General features: G+C 45.7%; 1 protein-coding gene across 6 annotated transcripts in view; it reads left to right on the top strand.

Annotated features, from left to right (window-relative positions):
- MTA3 (metastasis associated 1 family member 3) overlaps nucleotides 1–24,224 on the top strand; it is a 212,038-nt gene extending 187,814 nt beyond the window's left edge. For 2 of the 6 annotated variants that reach the window (XM_032352838.1, XM_032352837.1), the window contains exons 15-19: nucleotides 2,873–2,959; nucleotides 5,643–5,789; nucleotides 11,208–11,267; nucleotides 19,175–19,248; nucleotides 20,025–24,221. In XM_032352838.1, coding sequence (XP_032208729.1) covers nucleotides 2,873–2,959; nucleotides 5,643–5,789; nucleotides 11,208–11,267; nucleotides 19,175–19,191 — 311 coding nt within the window. In that variant the 3' untranslated portion in view covers nucleotides 19,192–19,248; nucleotides 20,025–24,221. Of the gene's footprint in view, nucleotides 1–2,872; nucleotides 2,960–5,642; nucleotides 5,790–11,207; nucleotides 11,268–19,174; nucleotides 19,249–20,024 lie in introns of all 6 variants that reach the window. The other 4 variants (XM_032352843.1, XM_032352842.1, XM_032352841.1 and 1 more) reach the window with 4 other exon arrangements.
- Nucleotides 24,225–24,428: the final 204 nt, after the last annotated feature.

Raw genomic sequence — 24,428 nt, 5'->3', positions numbered from 1 at the left:
TTTTAGAAAAAATGGCTGTGAGTTGCAATGAAAGCAGCAGTGTTTTTCCAGGTTTACCTCAAGGAGCTGTACTCTAGGAAGCCAAAGAAATGTGCCTGTGTGCAGTCAAATGACTTGGGTGAGATGCTCATGTTCTCCCTTTTCCTGGGCAGATTTTGATTCCTTCTGGGTTCTTGAGGCATCTCTCAGGTTGCTTGCCTCATCTGTGCACTTTTGATGCATACTAATGAATTATCTCTGTCCAAATAGAGGTAGGTGAATAAATTGACTGATAAGTGGCACCACTGGCCTGCTCTTGAGGGCCGACCAAGATTCTGTTGAATCAGCTCAATTGGACCTGATAATCCCACGTGTATGATCATTCCGCCAGGGCAGAAGGTATTTTTCCCATGCATATTCAGTGCATTTCATGGAATAGATGCAATTTTTATATTCAACGGTGACTAGGTAGGCTTAGCACTTTCTGTGCCAACTTCCTCATAGCGGAGACTGATCATTCTTGCCCCCAACTACTTTAAAATGTAACGGGGACTAGCGATGCTTCTAAAGAACTTTGATCGGGGCGCCTGGGTGTCTCAGTGGGTTAAAGCCTCTGCCTTCAGCTCAGGTCATGATCTCAGGGTCCTGGGATCAAGCCCCACATCAGGCTCTCTGCTCAGCGGGAAGCCTGCTTCCTTCTCTCTCTCTGCCTGCCTCTCTGCTTGCTTGAGATCTCTGTCTGTTGAATAAACAAATAAAATCTTTAAAAAAATAAAGAGCTTTGATCGCCCACTCAGGTGCTCTATAAACTGTTCCTTGGAACATCACATAATTAATTGTACTGATTTAATGAGAAATTAAGAGCAGATTATGTGGTTTAAAATGAACTATCTTTGGGTATTGTGTTGGTGACCCTTTGATAGACTCCCTTTTGTTGATTCTTGTCAAGGTGATAGTTCTAGGGGAGCCCATCAATTGTAACCACATTGACAGTTTTCCTTTGGGCTTTATTAACTGGAATAAAATGCAAAGTTAATCTTATTACTAGTGGGGCGCCTGGGTGGCTCAGTGGGTTAAGCCTCTACCTTGGGCTCAGGTCATGATCTCAGGGTCCTGGGATCAAGCCCCGCATCAGGCTCTCTGCTCAATGGGGAGCCTGCTTCCTCCTCTCTCTCTACCTACCTCTCTGCCTACTTGTGATCTCTCTCTCTCTCTGTCAAATAAATAAATAAAAATCGTAAAAAAAAAAATCTTATTACTAGTACTACAATGGTTGCCTTTGTCCAGAACATTGAGGAAATACAAGCTGATTCAAGCTTTCTCTTATTAATAGAAAGGACAGAATTTTCTCTTGTCCTTATCATAAGTAGAATTAGTAATATGAGGAAGGAATTATTTAGTATCCACTCACAGCAATCTGGCAGGGGTTTGATTTGTGTTGCTTTTTAAAGTTTGTTTAGATTACTCCTCCAAAATACGCTCGGTATATTTCTTCCTTTATCTTCACTGTTATTCAACAACAGGTGAAAAGCTGCACATCTCAGTAATTTTTTTTTTCCCCAAAGGAAATCAGCTGAGTAAGGAGGAAAAGAAATCAAATCATTTATAGTTGTCCAGGGTTATATAATAATTAGCCAGTGCTTAGGATACATATTCTGATTCCTATTATCTGAGGCTCCCTGCAGTGTGTCTTGTTTATTTTAGATGTTTTCTTTCAAATGCTATTTTCCCCACTTCTTTCTGTTTAATAGTTAATAGTTAAAATAGTTTCCTTGGTGAAAGAGTGGGCTAGAACTTACAAAAGAGTCCATTTTTAATTTTCAGTGATTTATGGTTCCAGATTGAATTGTATATTTTAACACTAACAGTGCAGAGAGAATTCCTATGGATGTCAGGAAATTTCCTGTATGTACACCTAGAAATGTGGTCTCACCACAGAAAACCAGTAGGGCATTTTTGTCAAGTATTGGAAGGTGGGGAAAAGGCATACATGGAGCAAAATAAAATCTGCTAAAACTACTCTGTTAAGTTTTATGACTATATCTGCAGATTTAAAAAACATTCCAATACATTTTTTTTTTCCTTCCCGCAAACTCTATTTTTGTAACTTAGCTCCTCGGTATGAGAGCAGCCCTGTTCCACATCTACTCTTCCATCCTAATGACAACTAATTAAAACACAGAGAGTGTGTGTGTTGTATGCCTTATGTTTCTCTGTCAGAAGTGTCTTATGGTAGGGTATGAGGAGTGTGAGGTGAACTTTATGAACACCAGCAGCCGTTCCCACAGTATTTTACTGTTCTGACTACGTACGGGCAACCTTTTAAAGCTCAGGACCGCTGCCATCATAGTAGGACATGAAGGATGGCAAGCAAGTGATAGAACCGATGACCCATGTTTACTCTGGTGAGGAAGATGAAGACAACAAGATAGATGAAGACTTCTGAGTAGTCAGGGATGGCCAACTGTGCTGCCTTTGTCTGCTTTGTCATTTTTGCCTTCTATGCCCGCCCGGTTAATCTTACATTAGGACTGATTTCACTCATTCCACATGGAAGTTTTTCTAGTCTGAGGAAGCTATGCCATGGCTAGGAAGGAAGCATATATCCACTGTTCTTCAGATGGACACACATAGGAAGCAAGCACGTGTGTGTAAGATGTGTGTTAGCGGCACTCACGAGGCTTTAAAGCAAGCGTTCTCCAGGTACCTCCTTCATTCAGTAATTTGGAACCAGAACTAGGAACGGTTTTCCCACACCCCCCAGGAAATGATGCAGGAGTCTGGTGGATATTTCACACTGTCTTCCACGGGTACCTTTTGTCTCTGCAGTGTGTATAGAACAGGTAGCGAAATCAGCCTCATTGGTTGTCTCCATGTTTCCTTCTCTCCTCAGATGCAGACAGACATGCCGAGCTATCTGGAAGTCCACTGAAAAGCAAAAGCACTAGGAAACCTTTGGCATGTATCATTGGGTATTTAGGTGGGTATTTTCTAATAGAAGGAAAATTTCAAAGAACAATTTTTGTATCTTATAAATATCTGGCTACTCTAAATCAAGAAATGAAATCTTAAACTAAATCTTAGCCTTTCAAGTAGCTGAAATTGGATGATTTCACATGTATAATCAATTTATTTTGTTTTAGAAGCTTTTATTTGTTATTACCAAAACATATAACATATATACAAGGTTATGGGTATCCTTACTTTTCAAAAAAAAAAACAATAAAAAATGTAAAGTATATTTATGGATATAAATACAGTTTGAGCAAAAAGAGGAAAATAAGAATCACTAGATTATTATAAGATGAATATTCTTAATGTTTTGATTCAGATATCTCCACTTGGCTTTTAATGAGATAAAACTCGTTCCAATCTAACTTAAAAAAATATTTATAGTTTTGATGTTCCAATTAAGGTTATTTTGAAAGGGGAGCATTTGTATTGCTTTCTGGTTTTTACCATCTTATTTAACTTGGAATTTGCCAAAGATAATGACTCCGTATCTGTGTTGAAATATCACCATTAAGAAGAGTATTTTAAAAAATGACTAGGCAATAACACTGTTTTTGGTTTTTGCAAAGTTTTAAGATAATTTACAAAATAATCATTCCTAAAATGGTTCCTGATCTACCTGGAAGCTACACTGACATGTTTTTAGTGCTTCTAATATACTTGCTTTTTCATTTTCTGGGTAAAAGTGAGAGGTGTACTCAAAGTTGCAATTGAACCTTATTGCTCTGTCAGAAAGATACACAGTTATGAAGTGTTCAGACTCTAGACACACTTAAATATTAAAGTGTATCCTTGAACTTGGTATATTATCTGGTCTTCATCAGAGCATCCAAAAATCAGAAACTCACAGCTCCCTCTTTGATTTTATTTGGTCACCTGATTTCTCGTTTTATTTTCCAGGGCCTAAAGAGTTGCTTTGATAGCTCCTAGAATATTCCCTCATTATCATAGGCAGGACCTAGGTATATCATGGTGACCAAGTCCTTGAAGTCTGCTATCTGTATTCCCTTGCAGGACCTAATCCTACAAAGCCCCTTCCCACCATGCAAGGACAAGTCTCTGATCATAAGAAATAGAATATAACATCACATATTAGTCAGTCATTCTGTGGATAATTGTGTGTTTCTCCTGCAGACAAATTGGTCTCTGTGCCTTCCTGGTAAGCCCAAAGCTGTGCTATTCTTACCCTAGCTGAACCACATCCCCACCTAACATATTTCTGAGTATTTACTATGTACAAGACACTATGCTAAGTGATTTGGAGGAACGCCAAGATGAATTTAGACTTTGCCCTCAAAAGTTTTAGTCCAGTGGGGAAGGCACACAGGTAAGGACTATTAAGCAAAGGATTAGTTCCTATAAAAGAATGAGAGGTAATATTGGACACTTGAAAGAAAGAAGAGTTATTTCTGATGAGATTTGGGGCAGCCTACATGGAGAAAACAGTATTTGATCTCACCCTTGAACAATAAGTAGTATTTAAATAGGTAGAAAAATAGGAAAACAATATTTTTCTCTTTATGAGACCAAGAGAACTTGATGAACAAAGGCTTTCCTGAGTCCAAAGGCTGGTGGTCTGGTTTGGGTGGAGTGTAGTGTGGAGGTTCTAATGAAAAAATGGGGCTGGCGAAGTTTCAGTCCCATGTTGGAAAAAAAATATCATCACTGTGTATTGGTTAGCACTTGGTCTGTTCCTAAATTCTGGCAACTATAGATTTTTGACCAGACTAAGTTATAGTAATTCTAACAATCCTAACAGCCTTTCCTAAATTTCGGGCAATGAGGCAGCTACCCTGGCCCTCCCCTGAGAAGACAGGGCGGCTCGTGCACAGGTGGTGGCTCCGAATCAGGGACCAGCCTTGGCTTTGGACAAGACATTGCCCAGTAACAGTAACAGACTGAGCTCCTTAACTCCAGTTCCTGCAGACTGCAATTTCTGTCCATCTGCTTTATCCAAAAAGTGCAAGTAATTCTAGGCTATGTGGCTGACAACAGCATACTTCATGTAAACACACATCCCACGTGCACATCACCATTCTGTGATAGATCCTCCATCAAAGCTTTTCTTCTACTACCTCTTGAGTCTAGAATTTGGAGTTTGGTGTCAGGTCACAGCTACATCAAAACGTTCTGGACTGGGAGTGATTAACCCTGGCCCTGTACCCTCCTCGCAGAGCCAGAGGAAGAATCCTGCTTTCCAGAAATCTCTCACACCCAAGACCTGCTGCATTCTCCATTTCTGGTCTGATAGAGCACTGAGTTTGTTTTCTCGGAGGCTACTTCTCCAGATAACCTTCCGATTTCTAAAACCTTGAAGACTTAGCTGCCTTATTCCCATAGTAAATCTGGGCTTTAGTGACCCTCTGAAGTGCAAGTGGCGTTTTTTGTTGTTGCTTTCGTTGCTTGTCTCCCCAACGGTGAAGCTCAGAGCTCAGCAGAGGAAGCAGCAGCTCACTTTTGATAAGTAAAGCCATGGTAACAGCACTTGAAGCTGATTCATTATGCAAGTCCTTGGGAAAACAGGCTGGGGCATAAGGAACTGACTCTCAAGCTCATTAAGAAGTAAGATGTGTGCTTATTAGGCAATGTAAGTGCGCACAGGGTTTTTAATACCATGTTCTGAGTTGAGAAACATTTTCTCCCCCTGCCAGAGATCCATCCTTCGAAGAAACCTAATGTAATTCGAACTACGCCAAGCCTGCAGACCCCCACTACCAAGCGGATGCTAGCCACCCCGAATCACACGTCTCTGAGCATTTTGGGGAAAAGAAACTACAGTCATCACAATGGCCTGGATGGTATGTAAGCCCAGGAATCCTGGGGGCTGAGCTCGTAGGCCAGGGCCTCTCTACCCTTGTCCACTCAGAGCATGTCCTCTGCCCCAATCCAAGACGTGTAGCAAACAGGTTCTTCTACCCTCTCATTGAACTGAACGTGCGGCGAGGGGATAAGAGGGAAGGCTGCCGTGTGCTGCGATGAAGACATTTTGCCAAGTGATACGACCTCACCTTCTCCTCAGAAGGGACCTTTTGGCCCACATTCCCTGTGAGGAGGCCTGTGTGGAGAGGAGGTCTGTATTTATCAGGTTGTCTCTGCTGGGTGATAATGTGTTTGCTGGATGCTCGCTCACTGCTCATTTATGTTTTCTTGAGCAGAAGGGACAATTTCACCTTATGTCTGAGGCGGCATGCTCGCTGGACGGTCTTCAGTGTTCTGTGGATCATTTTGGATTTGGCATCTGTTCCTTACCTCTTTCATCTTATAAGATTTTTTTTTTAATTGCTCAAGAGTGCTACAGGTCATGAAGGGAATTGCCTGGGTGATGTCTTAAATACAGAAATAATAATCTGTTTGAAATAAGAAAGCTGAGAAATATCACCTCTTGTCCCAAGTACTTCTCTTGGGATTGGGCCACATAATGACTCTTCAGGTGGAATTGAATTATCTTCCCATTTGGACTATAAACACAAGCATAATAAATCATCCAGGCAGTATATATTGTCCATTTCAATAGGCCTAGGATTTGAAGCTGTCTTGGTGGTTTAAATGTTGGCATTTATTTATGAGTAAAACTCTCTCCAGGCTTTTCATGTCTTCAGGGCCTCTGAATTCCTTCAGTGACAGTAAATTACTTATAATGAGGCCCTAGAGCAAGGATGTGAAATGGACCTCCTAGTAATACTTTCCCATGGTTGTTTTCCTTCCGTATGACTTTTCATGGTCATAGTGATGTCAAAATGAATAAACAATTGAGGGCGAAGAGTTTAATTTGCATTTATGGGATATCAGTGTTGTTACAGATACGGCTTTCAAGAATTTAGCTACACAGTAGTCTTGCAGAACTACTTCTTTGCTAACAAGGACATGACATTGGCCATCCTTGCCACAATACATCCGATATCTAGACAATAGAAGACTAAGGACAGATTGTGTCAAAACTTCTAAATTTCTAGACTGGATTTCTTCCCAGCTTTTCCTTGCCCACAGCCTGGGGCTTTTGGATTCAGGCTTAAATGGAATCAGGATCTTTCTTTTCCATGTCATCACCTCCCTGGTCTCTGGAGGTCTGTACTGTCCAACCGCAGGAAACAGAAATAAAGTTCTGGTTTATACATACACACGTACAATACACACATTAGGGTAAGGTGTGACCACAGTTGGAAGAGCAGCTCTCTACTATCTTTTTCCACTTGTGCTCTACGGTCACAGTCACTCCAGGCCCCAGTCCTAGCTCCACAGGACAGCTTGCCTTGCTCTTTCATCACAGGTACCTATCCTCAGAATTTCTAAAAAAAAGGCCACCTCACCGTGTCCCCTCTCTAGGGCTGTTTGTCTCATTTCCTTCTAAAGATTGTTGCTGCAAGGTCATTGCTTCTCTGCTCTGAATGGGAGGAGTGGCCAGGGCAGGCAGTGAATCCCTGGGGTTATGCTAACGGAGACCTTCAAACTTGTTGAGGAAAAGACATCCATCCCATTTTCTGAAGAGACTTAGGGGTTGAAACACCCCTTTGGGGTGGGGGCTGGGTGGCTCAGTTGGTTGGGCGTCTGTCTGCCTTCAGCTCGGGTCAAGATTCCAGGGGTCCTGGGATTGATGCCCGGAGCAGGCTCCCTGCTCAGCGGGGAGTCTGCTTCTCCCTCTGCCTCTGCCATTTCTCCCGCCCCCCAATTCTCTCTCTCTCTTTCTCTCAAATAAATAAATTAAAAGAAAGAAAGAGAGCGAGAGAGGAAGGGAAGGCGGGAGGGAGGGAGGAAGGAAGAAAGAAAAACATTTTTCTTCACACCCTTCTGTCTTTGCTCTCCTGGCTTGGTATGGAGAGGAAGGCTGATGACATGTTACCTTCCCTGTGTTATCTCATTTGACTCACATGACAGAAGGTTCTAGGACATCAGGGCATTTAACTGTTTTCATAACATTGTATTTCTCCTGCTTAACACAGTGCCTGGAACTTAGTAGGTGCTTGATGTTATGAGTCAGCAGAGTAGAAAGCAGAGAAATTACAGCTAATTTAACTTAAGAAGTCAATAGGGCAGGTATTGGAGGCCAGGAGAGGTGAACAGGAACATGGTGCGGGGCACAGGAAGCGGCCGCCATCCCCAAGGTTGGGGATGAAGTCTTGGGGGTTCTTCCTTTTGCCGGAGGCTCAAGGAGGCGGGAGGAGCGAGAACGGAGGCCCCTGAAGAAAGGCGCTGCTGGCAGGTGCAGGTTTCTTTCAGGGGTGACGAGGCTGGTTCCGGAGCGAGAGGGAAAGCGGGGAACGGAATAAGCATCAGAGGGCGGTGAGGCTGAGCGGAACAGGACAGAGGGAAGGGTCCTCTCCGCCCTCCTGCCGTGCCGGCTCCCTCTGGCGCCCCCTGCTGGCGCATCAGGGAGCCGTGTGGCCGAAGAGCCGTGCGTCTGCAGGGTCCCAGCCCCCGCATCGCCCAGGCTGAGTTTAGATGGATGGTTGCGGGGCTGAGAGACAAATGTGATGGAAACACACACTGCAGAACATGTTCCCACTTCTGTATTCCCGGTGGAGCTTTTCCTTGGGCGCGGGTCCGTTTCTTATTTCCTCGGGATATAGGTTCCAGACTAAACCTGAGTTTCCACGGAGAACTCAAAGGACTAGAAAAAAATATTAGGCTGATAGTGAGTTTTCATGGGATAGTCAATACCGTCACTTACTGGAATTGATGAATACAAATTCATGGAAAAGCCTCGCCCTGTGTGATCCAGTCATAAAATCAATTAGCATTGCTACTTAATTATCAACATGTCCAACAGACAAGCACACCAAACAGGATGTTGATGGACAGAACCAATTTAACTGGAAAGAAAATCTGATTGTGCGGAAATATCCAGGTCTCTCGGCTTTAGGGCTTCCTGTCCCCTTCTCAGTGGCTCGCCCCCTGCACTCAGCCTCTACCTCCAGTTGGAGGTTCACAATGATGGGAAAAGAAGCTCTGGATTCCTGTTGGTAGAAAGGATTTTTACCTGACGTTTAAAAAAAAAAAATGATGGACACATTCTTATCATCTTCCTCAAAGTCACTGACTTTCGTCAGGTCCTGGCCCCTTCCTGGTGGTTGGGAGTCAGCCCTCTGTGTCCTCTGTTAAGTGTAACCCACAGCCCCGGGCCACATATACCCCTTTGTGACAGCCCTACTGGAACTTAAGCTCCGAAGGTGAAAACAGAATCTACATACATACGAGGCCTCATTATTTAGGGTCAGTAATGACAGGAAAAATGAAATTTCAAAACAGAGATCTACTTAGTCCCTTACCAGTCCCCTACACCTTATTCTTTCCTGTCAAGCTATGGGTCCACTGATGTGCCACATGCTGTCATGTGCCTTCCAAATCCTGTCTCCTTTTCTGACTCACGGATGCTTTGACGATGTTCTTATTGCCAGTAAACCAAGAACCTACCTCATTTGACGCATTTGGTTGACTCTGTATGTCTGTGGATAGCAAAGGCCCTGAGATCAATGGGGATAGGAGAGCAATTACTGGAAGGTATTTCCGTGTCTGAGAGCCCAAGAGAGAGGGCAGCAGGGGAAATGGAATTTATCTGTGCCATGGGGGGAAAAAAGTACCTCCCAGTGTTTGGAATCAGGTGGGATTAACTGCCAACTTCTCTGATTACTTCCTGTGTGGCCTTGGGGTGAATCACTTAATTTCTTTAAACCTGTTTTCTCCTCTGTAAAGTACAAATTTCATTTGCCTTAATGGAGTTGTGATAATGGTTAAAAATATTTCACCTACTTTAGACCACTTAATCTCCCAAACTCCCTATGAGGTATGTGTTACAACGTGCATTTTGATAATGAAAAAAATCCAAGCCCAAAGAGGTTAAGGGATTTGCTTACAGCCACTCTGCTAACTAACAGCAGAGATGAGATTTCAGCTCCTATCCAGGGTTGTTTCCAACAGGTGAATAAGGACCCAGATTTGTGTGCTGAGTGCAGCAAGTACCTGGGAGACATTTATGTTTTCTGTGTTTTGGAGATGGGTGTGTGTTTGGAAATACAGAGAGGAACATAGCAGATATTTTTCTGTGCTTAGCCTGTGAGTTGTAAGCCAGCGTTGTCTGATTAAAGCTGTCCTTCCATTTCCTGCCTCTCTGAAGCTCTTCTGTCCATAGCGCACCCCCTAGTTTTTTGGAATGGAGAGCGTAAGAACTTTATTAGTGTCAGAGAAAGGGGAGGAAAAAAGAAATAAGAGAAGATTCACAGAATCACCTAAAGGTGAAACATGTTTAAGTTAAATTATATGGTACCCAACATTGACTCTGATTCATGGTAGATATTCACTAAGTGCAAAGAATCTATTGCCTTCACCCTTTATTTATTTTTTTTAAGATTTTATTTATTTATCTGACAGACAGAGATCACAAGTAGGCAGAGAGGGAGGCAGGGAGAGAGAGAGAGGAAGAAGCAGGCTCCCCACTGAGCAGAAAGCCCGATGCAGGGCTCAATCCCAGGACTCTGGGATCATGACCTGAACCAAAGGCAGAGGCTTTAACCCACTGAGCCACCCAGGAACCCAGGCACCCCTGCCTCCACCCTTTAAAGGAGCTATTACTAAAGTTTTATTTTGAAAATTGTTAAGATATCAACCAAAGTTTTTGTAGTCATATGTGGACTGTATGTAAATAAAATGTCAACACTTTTCTTATAACCACATTTATTTTTTTACCTAAAAATATGATTTTCAAAAAATGACTCATGGGTTTGCTTGAAAGTAAATGGGTATGTTCCAAAGCATTTTTGCACATTAGAAGGGCCCAGTATCTGTAAAGAGAAATCGCCTTTGATTAAGTTATTTGAAGTTATTTCCTGAAGACAGAAAATTAATTTGATAAAGAGGGCTCCTGCAATCAGAAACCCTAACGGAGAGGGGAGGGAACTTCATCATCCTGGGACAGTAGCATCTTCTTCAGAGGGAAGGCTGAGTCAGAAGAAGTCCAGGGAAGAGAGGGGCAGATGGGCTGTTTGGGCATCTCTCATCCCCTCCTGACCCCTTAAGATAATGCCCTGGTCCTCCCTGCCCATCAGCACGTCTTCTTTTCCATAGCCCAGGTGCCTGGGGACAGGGTGATCACCTGCTATGTCTCTGTCTTTATCAAATGGGGACCCTGGAGAGCAACTTCTGTTTGTAGTCATAGGACTGAGGGGACATCAATTGGAGGTGTGCCCTTCTCATATTTTTCTGAGATTATATGGTTTTTGTCCCAGGGGTACTACTGAAGCAGGACTCAGTGTCAGGAAAACCAGAGCAACTGGCTCAGGAAAGAGGTGAGTTTTCAGTGGGACAGAGTCAGGACACCTGAGCCAAGGAAATTGATGAATTGTACAATAAACTCCTTTTTGTATCTGCTTTCTTTTTAATCTGCTTTCTTCTGGCTTATTTCCCCTGGGGTGTGTGAATACACTGTAGATCTAAATTTTTTTCCTTATTTGTTTTCCACATTGAGTAATATCATTTTTCTGAGTCCCCTCTGAAGAGGGTATCCAGTGTGGATGCCTTTAAGTACAATATTATGATCTGGGGTGTGAAGACTGTCCTTTGGATGACTTGTTTCTGAATCAGTGATTCAACAGCTCCAACTGTTCGCCTCCCAACTCTGAGAAATGGGTGGTGATGAGGTCCATTGTACCAGTGAGAGAGCTCTGGGAATGCATCTGCTGTCTTCACAAATCCCAGTAAAAATAGACCGCCAGCAACAGCTGATGGCATTCCTAGGCATGCTTGGGCCCAGGCCGCCTTCTGTCAACATTTTTATATCCTTTCAAAAAACTACAGTTTTTTGTTTTATTTTTTAATCTTCCAAAATATTGTTGGTGGAAGAACATCGAGTGCCTCTGGACTTGCCTCTGATCTCCTTGTCTCAAGATGTCATGTTACAACCTGGTTTCATAGATAAAGTGACTTTGAATTTTTTTTTTCCAGTATTGTCTAATGGATCATTATGGCCCCAGGGTTTATGGAATGTGAAGTAATTATAGCAGAGTACCTAGTATATCTAGAGCTTCAGGACTTCAGTAAGCATTATGTGAGGGCAGTGGATGTTCGCTCATACTGTGAAGCCACAGGGGTGGTGTTGTAGAGAAAAACAGACCCAAATGCATTAGGCATGAGTAATTAACAACTTGGTGTTCTGGAATATTCTGGAAGGATGCCATATGGGCCACCCTTGGGACTGTTACTAACATCACTTGCTCCCAGAGAATACTTTTATCCTGTTCCTGAGGGATGTAGTAGTGTGAGAACCTGGAAGAGGTCTAGACGTGACACCCTCTGAGCCATAGAAGCATGACAGAAGTCCATGGTAGTTGCTCAAGGGCCCCCCTCAATAAAGTGTCTTTGTTTGCCTGCAAAGAACATTAGAGAAAACATTTTTAACCAGCCTCTTCCAGTGTATTCCCATTCTCATGGACGTGTGGAGGGTGAATCTCTGAGAAAGAAAATGACCCTCTAACTTGAGAGCAATGTCCTAGGTTTTTTATGGGGAAGAGTAGATGGTTGGGAAAGGAGAGCGAGGAAGACAGCAGAGGAAGGGGATTCAGTCCCTGAGAAACCACTCTTCCATAGAAGTGTGGCCCGTCCTTCCAAAGAGCTGGCACATATGTCTGAGAAAGCCCTTGAGACATCACTATTAGACCTTGATGCCCCGGGGAGGTCAAGACCAATTCCAGAAACCACCTGATTTAGGTCTCCTTCTGAGCAGTCTTTTTGGGTCCCAGTGTGGAAGTGAGAAGTATTCTGAATCTGGAGGCCCCCCAGGGCAGTGGAAATGGAAAGATTTGTCACAGTCTAGTTGATTCGGTGACCCCCCACTGGGTTCATTTTAAGCTTCCCAACCTTGCTCATTATTATTTTCTTTTCCTGTTTCCTGTTTTTCCTTCCAGATGACTGAGTACTCTTTAAGCTCAGAAAACATCTGAGTTATAATCTATGCATTTTCCTCCCTCAACCAAATATTTATTTTTATCAACAATTATTTACATATAAATGAATGCAAAAAGTAATTAATGTAAAACTGAGGAGCAAGCTTGAAGGCAACTTTGTTAAATGGAGGTGCCTGAAGAGGATAATCTGAGAAGACTGTTTCCATGACAGTCTGATTGCAGCTTCCCTGAGTGCCTCCGGGAGCCCCTCCCCAGGGCAGCCAGGGAGCAAGGCCTACAGTGAATCCTGGGGAAACAGGGTTGACCACATTCAAGGCATCTGGCATCAGTCCACAGAAGAAAGGATCAAGATATTGGACATTGGACCTCTTGTGCTGGTCCTCCGATTTTCTTTCTTCTCTCCACTTCTCTGCTACTGTGTTTTTTTTCTCTCTCTCTCTTTTTTTGCTCTCTTTTCTGGGAGGCTCAATTTTATATTCCAACTAGATTTGTCTATTTCTCCCTTTATTCTGTCAATTTTTGCCTCAGTATTTTGAAATTCTGTTATTGGTGATATATGTAATCAGAACTTTTATGTCTTTTTTACCTTTTTATCACTGTGAAATAATTCTTTTTAGCTCTGTTAGTATTCCTTATCTTGAAGTCTATTTTGTCTGGTATTAATATGACCACACTAGTTTTTTCTCCTGTTCTTTTCAGAGTTATTTTTAAATAATTTTTTTCTAGGGTTTTTTTTTTTTAAGATTTTATTTATTTATTAGACAGAGAGAGAGAGATTACAAGTAGGCAGAGAGGCAAGCAGAGAGAGAGGGGGAAGCAGGGCCCCTGCTGAGCAGAGAGCCCGATGCGGGGCTCTATTCCAGGACCGGAGATCATAACCTAAGCCGAAGGCAGAGGCTTAACCCACTGAGCCACCCAGGTGCCCCAGTTTTTTTTCTAGTTTTATTAAACTCAGAATGATTCTTCCGTAGTATTTCTAAAGCCAGCACCTGTTACTCCAGCAGATTTTTAAAAATCTCCAAAAGTTATTTTCCATTATCATTTCTTTTTAAAACAGCTTTATTGAGGCATAATTAACATTCAACTACATATATTTCTTATTTTTAAACAGGATTTTATTTATATATTTATTTATTTTAGAGAGAGAGAGAGAGCACACCTGTGCTCATGAGTAGGGGGAGGGGAGGTAGGAGAGGGAAAGACAGAGAATCTCAAGCAGAATCCCATCTGAGTGCAGAGCCTGACATGGGGCTGCCTCTCATGACCCTTGATATCATGACCTGAGCCAAAATCACGAGTTAAAACACTTAACTGACTGAACCACCCAGGCACCCCTCAACTACACATATTTAAAATATACAACTTGATAAGAATAATGTATGTATGCCCCAGGAAACCACAACAATCAATTACCTATCCATTATCCACTTAGTACACTTCTCCATCACCCTCAAAGCTATTCTTGTACCCCTTTATAGTCTACCCTCCTACCCATCCCGTCTCCCCCACCTCTCTCAGGTGACCACTGATGTGCTTTTTGTCACCACAGATCAGTTTACATTTTCTAGAATTTTATATAAATGGACTCATGTGCTTTAACAGTTTTAACTTTCAGAGATCTATAAGTTCATTGATTCTTTCTTCTGAAGTTTTTTTTTTTTTTTTTTTTAAAGTAAACTCTACGCCCAATATGCAGCTGGAACCCACGACCCCAGGATCACAAGTTGCATGCTCTACTGACTGAGCCAGCCAGGGACCCCTGCCGTACTGAATTTGCTATTAATCCCATCTAACAAATGGTTCATTTCACATTTTGTATTTCTCAGTTTTAGAATTTCCATTTAGTTCTTTTATATTTCTCCTAAAATATACCATCTTGTTACCCTTTATATATTCATCTTTTAAAAATTTATTTATTTATTTATTTGACAGAGACCCAGTGAGAGAAGGAGCACAAGCAGGGGGGAGTGGGAGAGGGAGAAGCAGGCTTCCTGCTGAACAAGGAGTCCAATGTGGGACTCGATCTCAGGACCCCAGGATCATGACCTGAGCCAAAGGCAGACACTGAGCAACTGAGCCACCCAGGCGCCCCAGTATTCATCTTTTTTATAGATTCTTTAACAAGCTTATAGTGACTATTTTAAATCCATATCTGCTAATTCTAACATCTGAATCATCTGTTAGTCATTTTATGCTGAGTTTTTTCTCTAGATGGTTTGCTCAATCTGTTAAATTTTTTTTTTTTTTAAAGTAAGGCTTAAACTCACAACCCTGAGATCAAGACCTGAGCTGAGATGGAGAGTCAGACACATACCCGACTGAGCCACCAGGCACCCCTCAGTCTGTTAATTTTTAATGAATACTGGTCAGTGTGGATGATAAGTTGTAGAGACTCTGGATTTTGCTATTTTCTTTTGCAGGGCATTGCGTTTTATGCTAGCAAGCCATTCAGTTGATGGGTCACCGTGATTCTGGGGAGGCTTGTTTTAAAGCTTTAATAGGTCTGGTTTATCTCAGGTTTGTTCTTAGTCCCATGAGATTTCAGTGGAAAGAGACGAAGTTGTTTGCCCAATCCCTCCTACTTGGCAGAACTTAAACTCCAAATTTTGTCTTGCCAGCAGTAGACAGCTGCTGAGGTTGCTCCTCAGCCATTTTTAGCTTTTCAGCTGTTGTTTCCCACTGGGCTCCTTGGAGTTCCACCTCATGAATGCATAGTTCCAGAATCAGCCTGTGATTTGAGGGGAATGTATGTATACATTTGGCGGCTTCCCTTTCCCTCTCCTCTTTCTTCCCAGGATCTCCTCCTGTATTCCCAGCTACACTGGCAGCCTCAGGCTCTGGACTCTCTCTGATTCCTCCGCCCAGTTAGACTGCAGTTTTCTGCTTGAGCCATATTCCTTTTGGACTGCATAGAAGTGCCCTCAAAGAAAAAGCCAGTTAGGGGTGGATCTCATTGAATCTCACCTTTTTTTCAAGGATCATAGCCTCTCCATTTTTTGCCCGATTTCTGGTTGCTCTCCAGAACCTTCCAGCAGTTGTTTTTTGTTTTTTGTTTTTTTATTTTATCCAGAGTGTATTACTATTATTGGCTGGAGGGTTAGTCCAATATAAATTAACCCACCATTATAGAATATAGAACTCTTCAATCTTTATATAGGCTCCCTGTCAACTCCCCTCAGTTCTCTCAATTAAAAAAAAACTGGAGTGCCTGGGTGGCTCAGTGGGTTAAAGCCTCTGCCTTCGGCTCGGGTCATAATCCCAGGGTCCTGGGATCGAGCCCCGCATCGGGCTCTCTGCTCGGCAGGAAGCCTACTTCCTCCACTCACTCTCCCTCTCTCTCTCTCTCTCTGCCTGCTGCTCTGCCTACTTGTGGTCTCTGTCTGTCAAATAAATAAAATCTTTTTAAAAATTTAGTTTATTTTTATTTATTTACTTACATAATCTACATCCGACATGGGGCCTTGAACTCATGACCCTGCAATCAAGAGTCATATGTTCCTCCAGTTGAGCCAACCAAATGCCCCTTATTCTTTTTTTAATGGCATACTGTTTGTGTTTCATGGATACTCTATCTTTTCTTACTCCCCTGAAGATATTTAATGATAGTGTTTTCTATTTTTTAAATTCTCTTCTCTATGATGGTGTATTTCTTCCAGTTTTAATTCTTCTCTTTGTTCTTTGCTTGGTCTCTGACATTTATGTTGGAGGTTTTTCCCTGATGACCTGTGGTCGTCTACTGATGTTTAAGAGTAGGAGATGAAAATTAGATCAAAAGCTCTGTGCCCTGCTTGTGGGTGGAGCCTGTAGTACACTTCATGGTGTGGTGCTCAGGCTGGGCTCTTTGTTGCGCTGCCCAAATCCCACTCTTTCCAGGTCTGCTGTCATGGGCTGGCCACATTTCCCAGAGAAGATTCTTCCCATCTATCGTCTTCCGTTCAGGATGCTATAACAAAATGCTGCAGATGGACCACTTGTTTTGTTTTAAGATTTTATTTACTTATTTCACAGAGAAAGAGAGAGCGTGCACACAAGCAGGGGAGCAGCAGAGGGAGAAGCAGGCTCCCCGCTGAGCAGAGAGCCCAATGTAGGGCTCTATTCCAGGACCCTGGGATCATGACCTGAGCCAAAGGCAGATGCTTAACCCACTGAGCCACACAGGCACCCCCAGATGGATTACTTGTAAACAACAGAGATTTATTTCTCACAGTTCTAGGCGCTGGGAAGTTCAAGATCAGGGAGCTGGCATAGCTGGGTTCTGGTGAAAGCCCTCTTCCAGGTTTCAGACTGCTGACTTCTCTCTGTGTCCTCATATGATGAAAGGGGCTAGGGAACTCTGTGGGGTCTCTTTACACCCTCATGACCTAAGCACTTCCCAAAGGTCTTCCCTCCCAATGCCATCACCTTGAGCATTAGGATTTCAAGATAGGAATTTGTGGGGGCACAAACCCTAGACCATAGAAAGTCTTTTCCCCCAGAGTTTAAGGTTTAGCGGCGTGCTTCCTGGAGCTAAATGGGAAGAACACTGGTTGTCTCACTACACATGAGGCATCTGTTCACTTGGTTCCTCAATTTTGGAGAAGCCAGCCCTGCCGTCAGTGTGCTTGTTGCCTGGTGTCCCCTGTGAGTGAGACCCTCTTTGGGATCCTCTTCAGAGGACACACACTCAGACTTGTGGCAAGCAGGTAATTGCCTGGAAGTATGGAGTCGGGGGAGGGCTTCTAAGGGTCTGCCTCTTTCTCAAATGGCTCAACAACTCATCTGCATCCTTCAGTCTCCCTTCCCCACCACCAGCAGTCTCTGGTGTTAATTCCTGAACCATCTGAGGACCTTTGGACACATTGGGTTCTCGGCTTTCCTCACTGCTAGCTTCAGGTCTGGCTTTCTCGAGTGCATAATCTCTTGTCACTCAGGTGTCTGCTTTCCAGCCTCCAAAATTCTGATGGTGGTTTCTCCTCTGGGTTGCAGAAGGGAGGGAATTGAACTCAGAATCCAGCAGCTGCATTCAAGAAGGTGGCTTTCGTTGCACTGGTTAGCTAGAGTGCAGAATCTCCAAGTCCATGGACATGAAGTACTTACGAATAGTGAAACCCAGAGGAAATTTTTGTAAGAAAACTAGTGCTTATGAAGCAGGGTTAATATAGACAAAAGTAGCAAATGGCGATGAATGCTTTTGAGAACTTATTTATAAGCAAAAAGGGGAAATGGTGTGGGCTACATTGTCTAGGAGGGAGACCTGAGAAAGGGTGCCCTTTGCCTCCAGGGGTTCTATGCTGTGCTGGGTCTTCTGCATTGGGCCCTGCATGTGGCATTTGTTCCTTGGTTCAAGGAAATGCAGTGGGGATGAGGAAGCTCCGAGCGGGGGGGCAGTGCAGTGATAGCCTGTCAAGGGCAGATGGGAAACACTGGGATTCTTCAGCCAGGAAGGCAGACAGGTGACCTATCTCAACTTAAAACCACGGCCAGTGTGAAGAAGGCTGGTGTCAACCTGAATGCTAGAGGGTTGCTTTTGAAACACAAACAGGTAAGTTTAGCCAAAATAAAAGGAAGCACAATTTACTGAAACTTGAGATCAGAAACTTGGGAAATGATTACAAGTGGCTGTTCTTGCAGATGGCGTAATTCCACAGGGGCTGGACGAAAACAGAGCATCCCCCTGACCCCCACAAAAAGAACAAAGAGAGAGAGCCTTCTAAGAAATCCTGGAGGTTCTGACCCATACATGACCCTTCACTTAGACACTGACGAGGACAGTATGCTCTTACTGGGATGGATGGAGACTTGGGGCAGCTTGGGGTAATAGGGAAATCTTGTCCTGAGTTAAGAAGATTAGGGTCCAAATCCTCAACTTATTCACTGTGTGACCTTGAGCAAGTTCCTTTTTTTTTTTTTTTTAAAGATTTTATTTATTTATTTGACAGACAGAGATCACAAGTAGGCAGAGAGGCAGGCAGAGAAAGAGAGGAGGAAGCAGACTCCCTGCTGAGCAGAGAGCCCAATGCGGGGCTCGATCCCAGGATCCTGGGATCATGACCTGAGCCGAAGGCAGAGGCCTTAACCCACTGAGCCACCCAGGTGCCCCCTGAGCCACCCAGGCGCCCCCTTGAGCAAGTTCCTAACCTTTCACAAGGTTCCTGTGACAATTGTTAAATAATGCAGTTACATAACCCACAGTAGGTTCAATGAAACAAAGGTTAGACTGACTCCAAAACTGAATTATCTGGGTTTTTATTTAGCACGTATTTGCTGAGCCCTATCAAATACCAGGCTCTGTACATATATCTCCCCTATTCTAGAAAGGCTCATGAAGTGAAGGCCCAGCTCTGGTCCATCCTGCAGACCTTCCTCAGGATGGCGGGAGGCTGTGAAGGTGAGCACCCCTGTGTCCTCTCCTGGTTGCAGAGTGTGATGGGAGAGAATGTCTGAGCACTCCCTTGGCTGAGGCACCTGGTCCCATCTCAGCAAACAACCCCCACTTCCCTCCTAGCCACTTCCCCAATAACCAAACAAAAGGTTTCACAACCGAGTGGGTAACAGCAGATGGTAATGATACGCTTTGCAGGCACTTCTGCTTTTCATTTATTTATTTCTATCGAGAATCTCTAGACAACCAACGCTGGGAAGGAGAGTTGAAGGTTTGGGGGGGGTGGGAATGAGGGCCACTGTTACACAGTGTGGGGTCAAGATTCATTCCCCTCCTAGAGGAAAAGGTGTTCCTAACCTCTGAGTGCCTACGTTACTGTGATTAATCATGATTACCTCAGATCACGTTGTGTCTCCTCCGGACTAACTGTGCCCCCCGTTCCTTAGTATCTGGTCAGGGACGGCCTGTGATGTAGGTTTGATAAGCGTACCAGCACCTGCCTCGTGTGCTGTACGCCTTGGCTGTAACCACCACACCTGCCCGTCCCAAACCCAGCTTTCAACATACTTCAATGTCATTCATGTATTTTCTTGGCCTCCATTAGACCTCCCTTTGGTCCAACTTCAAACTACCCTGTGAGCTTTTATTTGAATTAATGCCTGACTGCCCTTCCTTGATGTTTGTGACGTTGTGGGTGGGAGGGCTGACTCTGGTCCTTGATCTCACCTTGCCTCCTCTGGCAGAACTGCTTTAACATTGACCCCATTTCTCTCCTTCCCCAGAACTCACATGCTGCGTGTCGGACTGAGCTAACCCTATTTCATACTATAAGCCAAGACTCGCTACACTGTCCTGCTGATGTTCGCAGTCATGCCTGGGAAGGAGGCAGCCCCATTTCCAGCACATTTCAGTGGGAGACCTACACATGTGCCCCCTGGAGACTCGGTGGGGCAGGGGAAGAAACTGTGGGAGTGCACGTCCCCAGAGCCGCGTCTCCATGTGTGAATCAGTGTCACCTCGCTTTCCTCTCAGAGACTTCACTGTCCCATGGCGGGACCTGCCTGACAATGGAGGGGACAAGGGGGCCCTCAGTCTCCTCCTTCTCCAGCACTCCGTTCCCAGGCACCGCGGCTCCTCGGGCAGCGGAGCGCCCGAGAGCTCAGAGCTGCTGCTGCCCTGCATGTGTCAGCTCAGCCCTATTGTCAGCGCCATGATGGTCTACGGGAGGGACATGGCCGCTTTCTGAATGGATTTTTCTTAAGAAAAGTGCCAGTGTTTATGCAGTTCATGATAGTCCCCTCTCCTTACCATTACTGTCACTTGGCTTTTTCTCAATAGGCTTCATCTTCATTTTTTTTTTTAAATGAGGAAGTTTTGCTGTCACCCCTCTGTCCTATATTTGGCTTCCCCTCCTCTACCCTTCCTAGGTACAGAATTATGAGATTCTGACAAAAAAATTAAGAAAATCTTCTTCGGTAAGCCTGCGAACTCTTCATATCATCTGTATTTTATTGTTGGAGAGAGGCTGGTGTTCTACTAGGTGCTGCCTGGTCCCAGACAGCCCAAGCAAAAGCAGGTGTTGAAACCGAGCTGAGTGTATATCACTGTGACAAGCCATTCGCGTACTGCCCTGTTCCCTGACAGCCAAGCCAGCCGCCGAGCAACCGCCGCCAGGTTAGTCCTTCAACGAGTCACAAATCACCCAGGTTTATTTTAAGCAGATGAAATCTGTTTGGCCTCGGAGGGTGAAATGAGAGACGTGTGTTTGCAGGTGAGTGTGTATATATGACACCACGAGCCCCCACCCTTCCAGTCCAGACATTTCTGTGAACACACATGCCTAGGCCCCGGGAGATGTGCCTGTGACCCAGTTTTCACTGGCTTTGGGCTCTTCCTGTCTGCCCTCAGCACCAGCCCTTGCTGGCCGTACAGGCTGGCCATTCTGCAGCTCTGTGCACACAGCTTCAGGCATGTGAATAACTTAGTGCCCCCACAACTCCCCTGAGCAGACAGGAGCCTGGCCACTCCCTTGTCCTTCATTTGCAGGGACAGGCTGCAGGGCACAGGCTCACAGCACCGTGAAAGGAAACCGGAGTCTGGCCTTAGAGCTGTCCCTGGGGTCTGTAGCCAGATGGCCAAACAGCCAGGTGGTCTCAGGACAGAATGACTCAACTCAATTGTAATTGAGTTGACACTCCCCAGCCCCCCACCCCCTGCCCCCCAGCAGAGTGAGGTCTCATTAAAATGACGATGACACTGTAGATGCCCAGATCCTCAGAGGCTGGGTTCAGCTCAGCAAAGAGAACGTGATGGATGATGACTGTCGGCGATGCCCAGAGTTCAAGCTGCCTTTTCCTTCTCCTGTTTTGCAGCTAGCGTGGTTCCTCTTCTGAGGCATTGCTTCTTATCTTTGGCTCTTGCAAGGATGACCTGGGGATGTTCTCACAACTGCCAGCTCTTGGAGCTGTTCTGAGTCTTGCCCTGTGTTAGAGGTGCCCAGTGAGTAGGGCGGAGGTGACAGGCATCGCCCTTAGGGATCCCCAGAGAGAAGCCCCTCTGAAAAGACCCAGGGAGAGGAGGCAGCTGGCTCTCTGCATCACACGCCACATGGTGTGTTCTTTCTAAAGAAAGACACAGGAAGGCTGTCTGCATGTCCTGCCTGGGGTTTACTGTAGACTTAGGAGGTGCCATGGCTCCCTGGCCCTTTCCCGCCCTCTCCTGACCCTGTGAAATGTCACTGTTGTTTACAGAAAATCCGCTTCCGTGTCCCTGCTGCCAAGCTTCTCCGCCTTTTGGGAGAGGCCCTCCTCACCCAGGCCCAGGAGACTTGGAGATTGAGGCCAACCCCAGGCTGCAGGGAGAACAGGGAGCCCCCGGCCCTAGGTGTAGTTCACACCGAGCTCTGGCAAAAGTGCAGCTTGTTTTGAGCCACATGTACCGAGAAAGCTCTTCCTTCACCTTGTAGTAAGAACTCCTGGTTCTTCAGCCCCGTCCTACAAAGAGGAGGCTCCCCAGCATTCTGACTGAACACTCGAGGGAATAGAGGGACAACACCCAGGAGCCCCTAACATTTGCCTTCGCCGTTCTGAGCACTTGGTGTGAGAGGGCTTCCCAGCCACCCCCTTCCTGGGGCCACAGTGCCTCCATGGCGCGTGCTGGGGACATGTCACCAGGTGCAGTGCGCTTGTGGGGTGGACATGCGGGGTCTGTCTGCACGGCCCACAGCAGCTTTACCCGGAGGCGCTGTGCTGAGCCTGGTCTGTGCTCCCTTGGATGAGGACACAGAAGCTCACAAGCCGTCTTCCCACTCTGCCTCACCACCTGCCCACCCCTAGAGATGGTGCAAAAGAGGACAGACTGGTTTTCAGCCCACCTCTCACAGCTCCACTTTGCCCACAGCCCGGTTTCTGTCAGTCAGCATCCAACCAGGGACACACAGCCACTCCAAATATTTAAAACAGGGGTTTTCATCCAGAGAATTATGGAACACAGCAACAAGAAGAGGCCCAACTCAGGTGGGGAACAACAGCAGGAAGCGGCCACCCCCTCCCCTCCCGGAGGCTGGTAGAGGCCACGTTACCAGAGCGCAGGGATTAGGGCCCCTGGGAGGAACAGGGGACCACACAAGGCCTATCTGGTGGGAGCTGGGGCCTCAAGGAGGCATGGAGGCTGCTGGAAACAACCCCCCAGGCAGGTGTGGGGAGAAATAGCCTGGCTTCTTCTTTTCTCATGTCCTATAGGTTCTTCAGGTGCCTCTTAGTTCAATCTGGCTGGAAGCCAGCTGAGCTGGGGTCCTGGGACAAGCACACACCCCTGCCACTCAGAGCAGGGGGCGGAGGTAGAGGAGGGGTCTGAGCGCAGGCAGGCTGGCGGACGACCCCGCGGAGGGGAGATGCAGGCCCCGTGGAGGTTCTGCAGATCACTCACCTAGAGAGGAAAACGTCCTTGGGAGGGAGGGATAAAGCCTTATTCTCAGTAGTCGTCCCTGTTTTCTTTTGGGGGAATTTACCTGTTTAGCAGCCCCTCGCCATTCCCCTCAGGAAAGCCATGTCCCAGTTTTCTGTCCATCCCTCCCCTCCGTTCCTCTGCCCCCAATTTCTGATTTGCCCTGCCAGAGAGCACTAGCACATGCATCAGCGGTCATGAGTGTTTTCCCGGGATAATTCATTCAGAGCGCGGTATTACTGTGGACTGTCTGTAAGTAGGTACCATCTACTAATCAATTTGTGTTGTGTTTCCAATAAATTTCTGGAGATCATGTCTGGTTTGATGCTGTCCTTTGCTGGGATGGTGGCTCTGCTGCGAGGCGAGGCTCTGTGTGTGCTTGGCCCAGCCCCCAGCAGCAGATGCTCCTCATCTTGGGTTCCCTCTCCCCGTGCCTAGCTCACAGATCAGCCCGGTGAGGCTGACCTTCCCCCACCACTCTGAGACTCTCAGACACTGATCCCCAGGGTCTGCATTTTCTTCTGCGGTCTCATCAGCCACATCCTGAGGACATGGGGGTTTCCTGAAAGGAGGTGGCCTTGGACCCTTGCGTCCCCTCCCCCGGAGGTAGGAGGAGCGGCCCTTCCCCATCCACCACTCTCTTGCACTGCTGTGCCCAGTGCTGCCCCCCCCCCACCCTGGGTGAGAGCGAGGCTCCAGAGCAGATGAAGCGGACCCAGGAACTGCATGTCACGCAGATGGAAGATCCAGCACCTTCTTCTCAGGCCTGTAAGTAGAAAAGAAATGTCGGAGTTTTTGTAAAGGGAGAGGGAGCCTGATCCCAACGGCGGCATTCTCCCCTGTTGCCTGAGTGCCCTGAGTGTTGAAACCTGCTTAGTAAAAATGAGTCTGTTGTGTATTTTACTGCTTCACACCTGTTTGTGGTGTAGACTGTGTCCCCAGGGCTGTGTTAGAGCCTTTGGAGCTTCCCTTGGGACCCTTCAGCCCCAGTCTGTGAAGGACGCGTGTTTGGGACCCCTGTTTGCCGGGATTTGTGAGAGATGGTTTTCAAAGAGGTGGGGGTGGGGGGTGCTCACTTGGTTGAGCATCTGACTCTTGATTTCGGCTCTGGTCATGATCTCACGGTCCTGGGATGGAGCCCCGTGGTGGGCTCTGCGCTGAGCGTGGAGCCTGCCTGAGAGTCTCTTCCTCCCTCTCCCTTGACTTCTCCACCTCCCCACCTGTGCGCTCTCTCTGCCTCT

This window comes from Mustela erminea, chromosome 7, assembly GCF_009829155.1.
Source record: "Mustela erminea isolate mMusErm1 chromosome 7, mMusErm1.Pri, whole genome shotgun sequence".
NCBI classification, from domain to species: Eukaryota; Metazoa; Chordata; class Mammalia; order Carnivora; family Mustelidae; genus Mustela; species Mustela erminea.
Note: the sequence above shows the minus strand (reverse complement) of the source record. Positions and strands in the feature narration are given on the sequence as shown.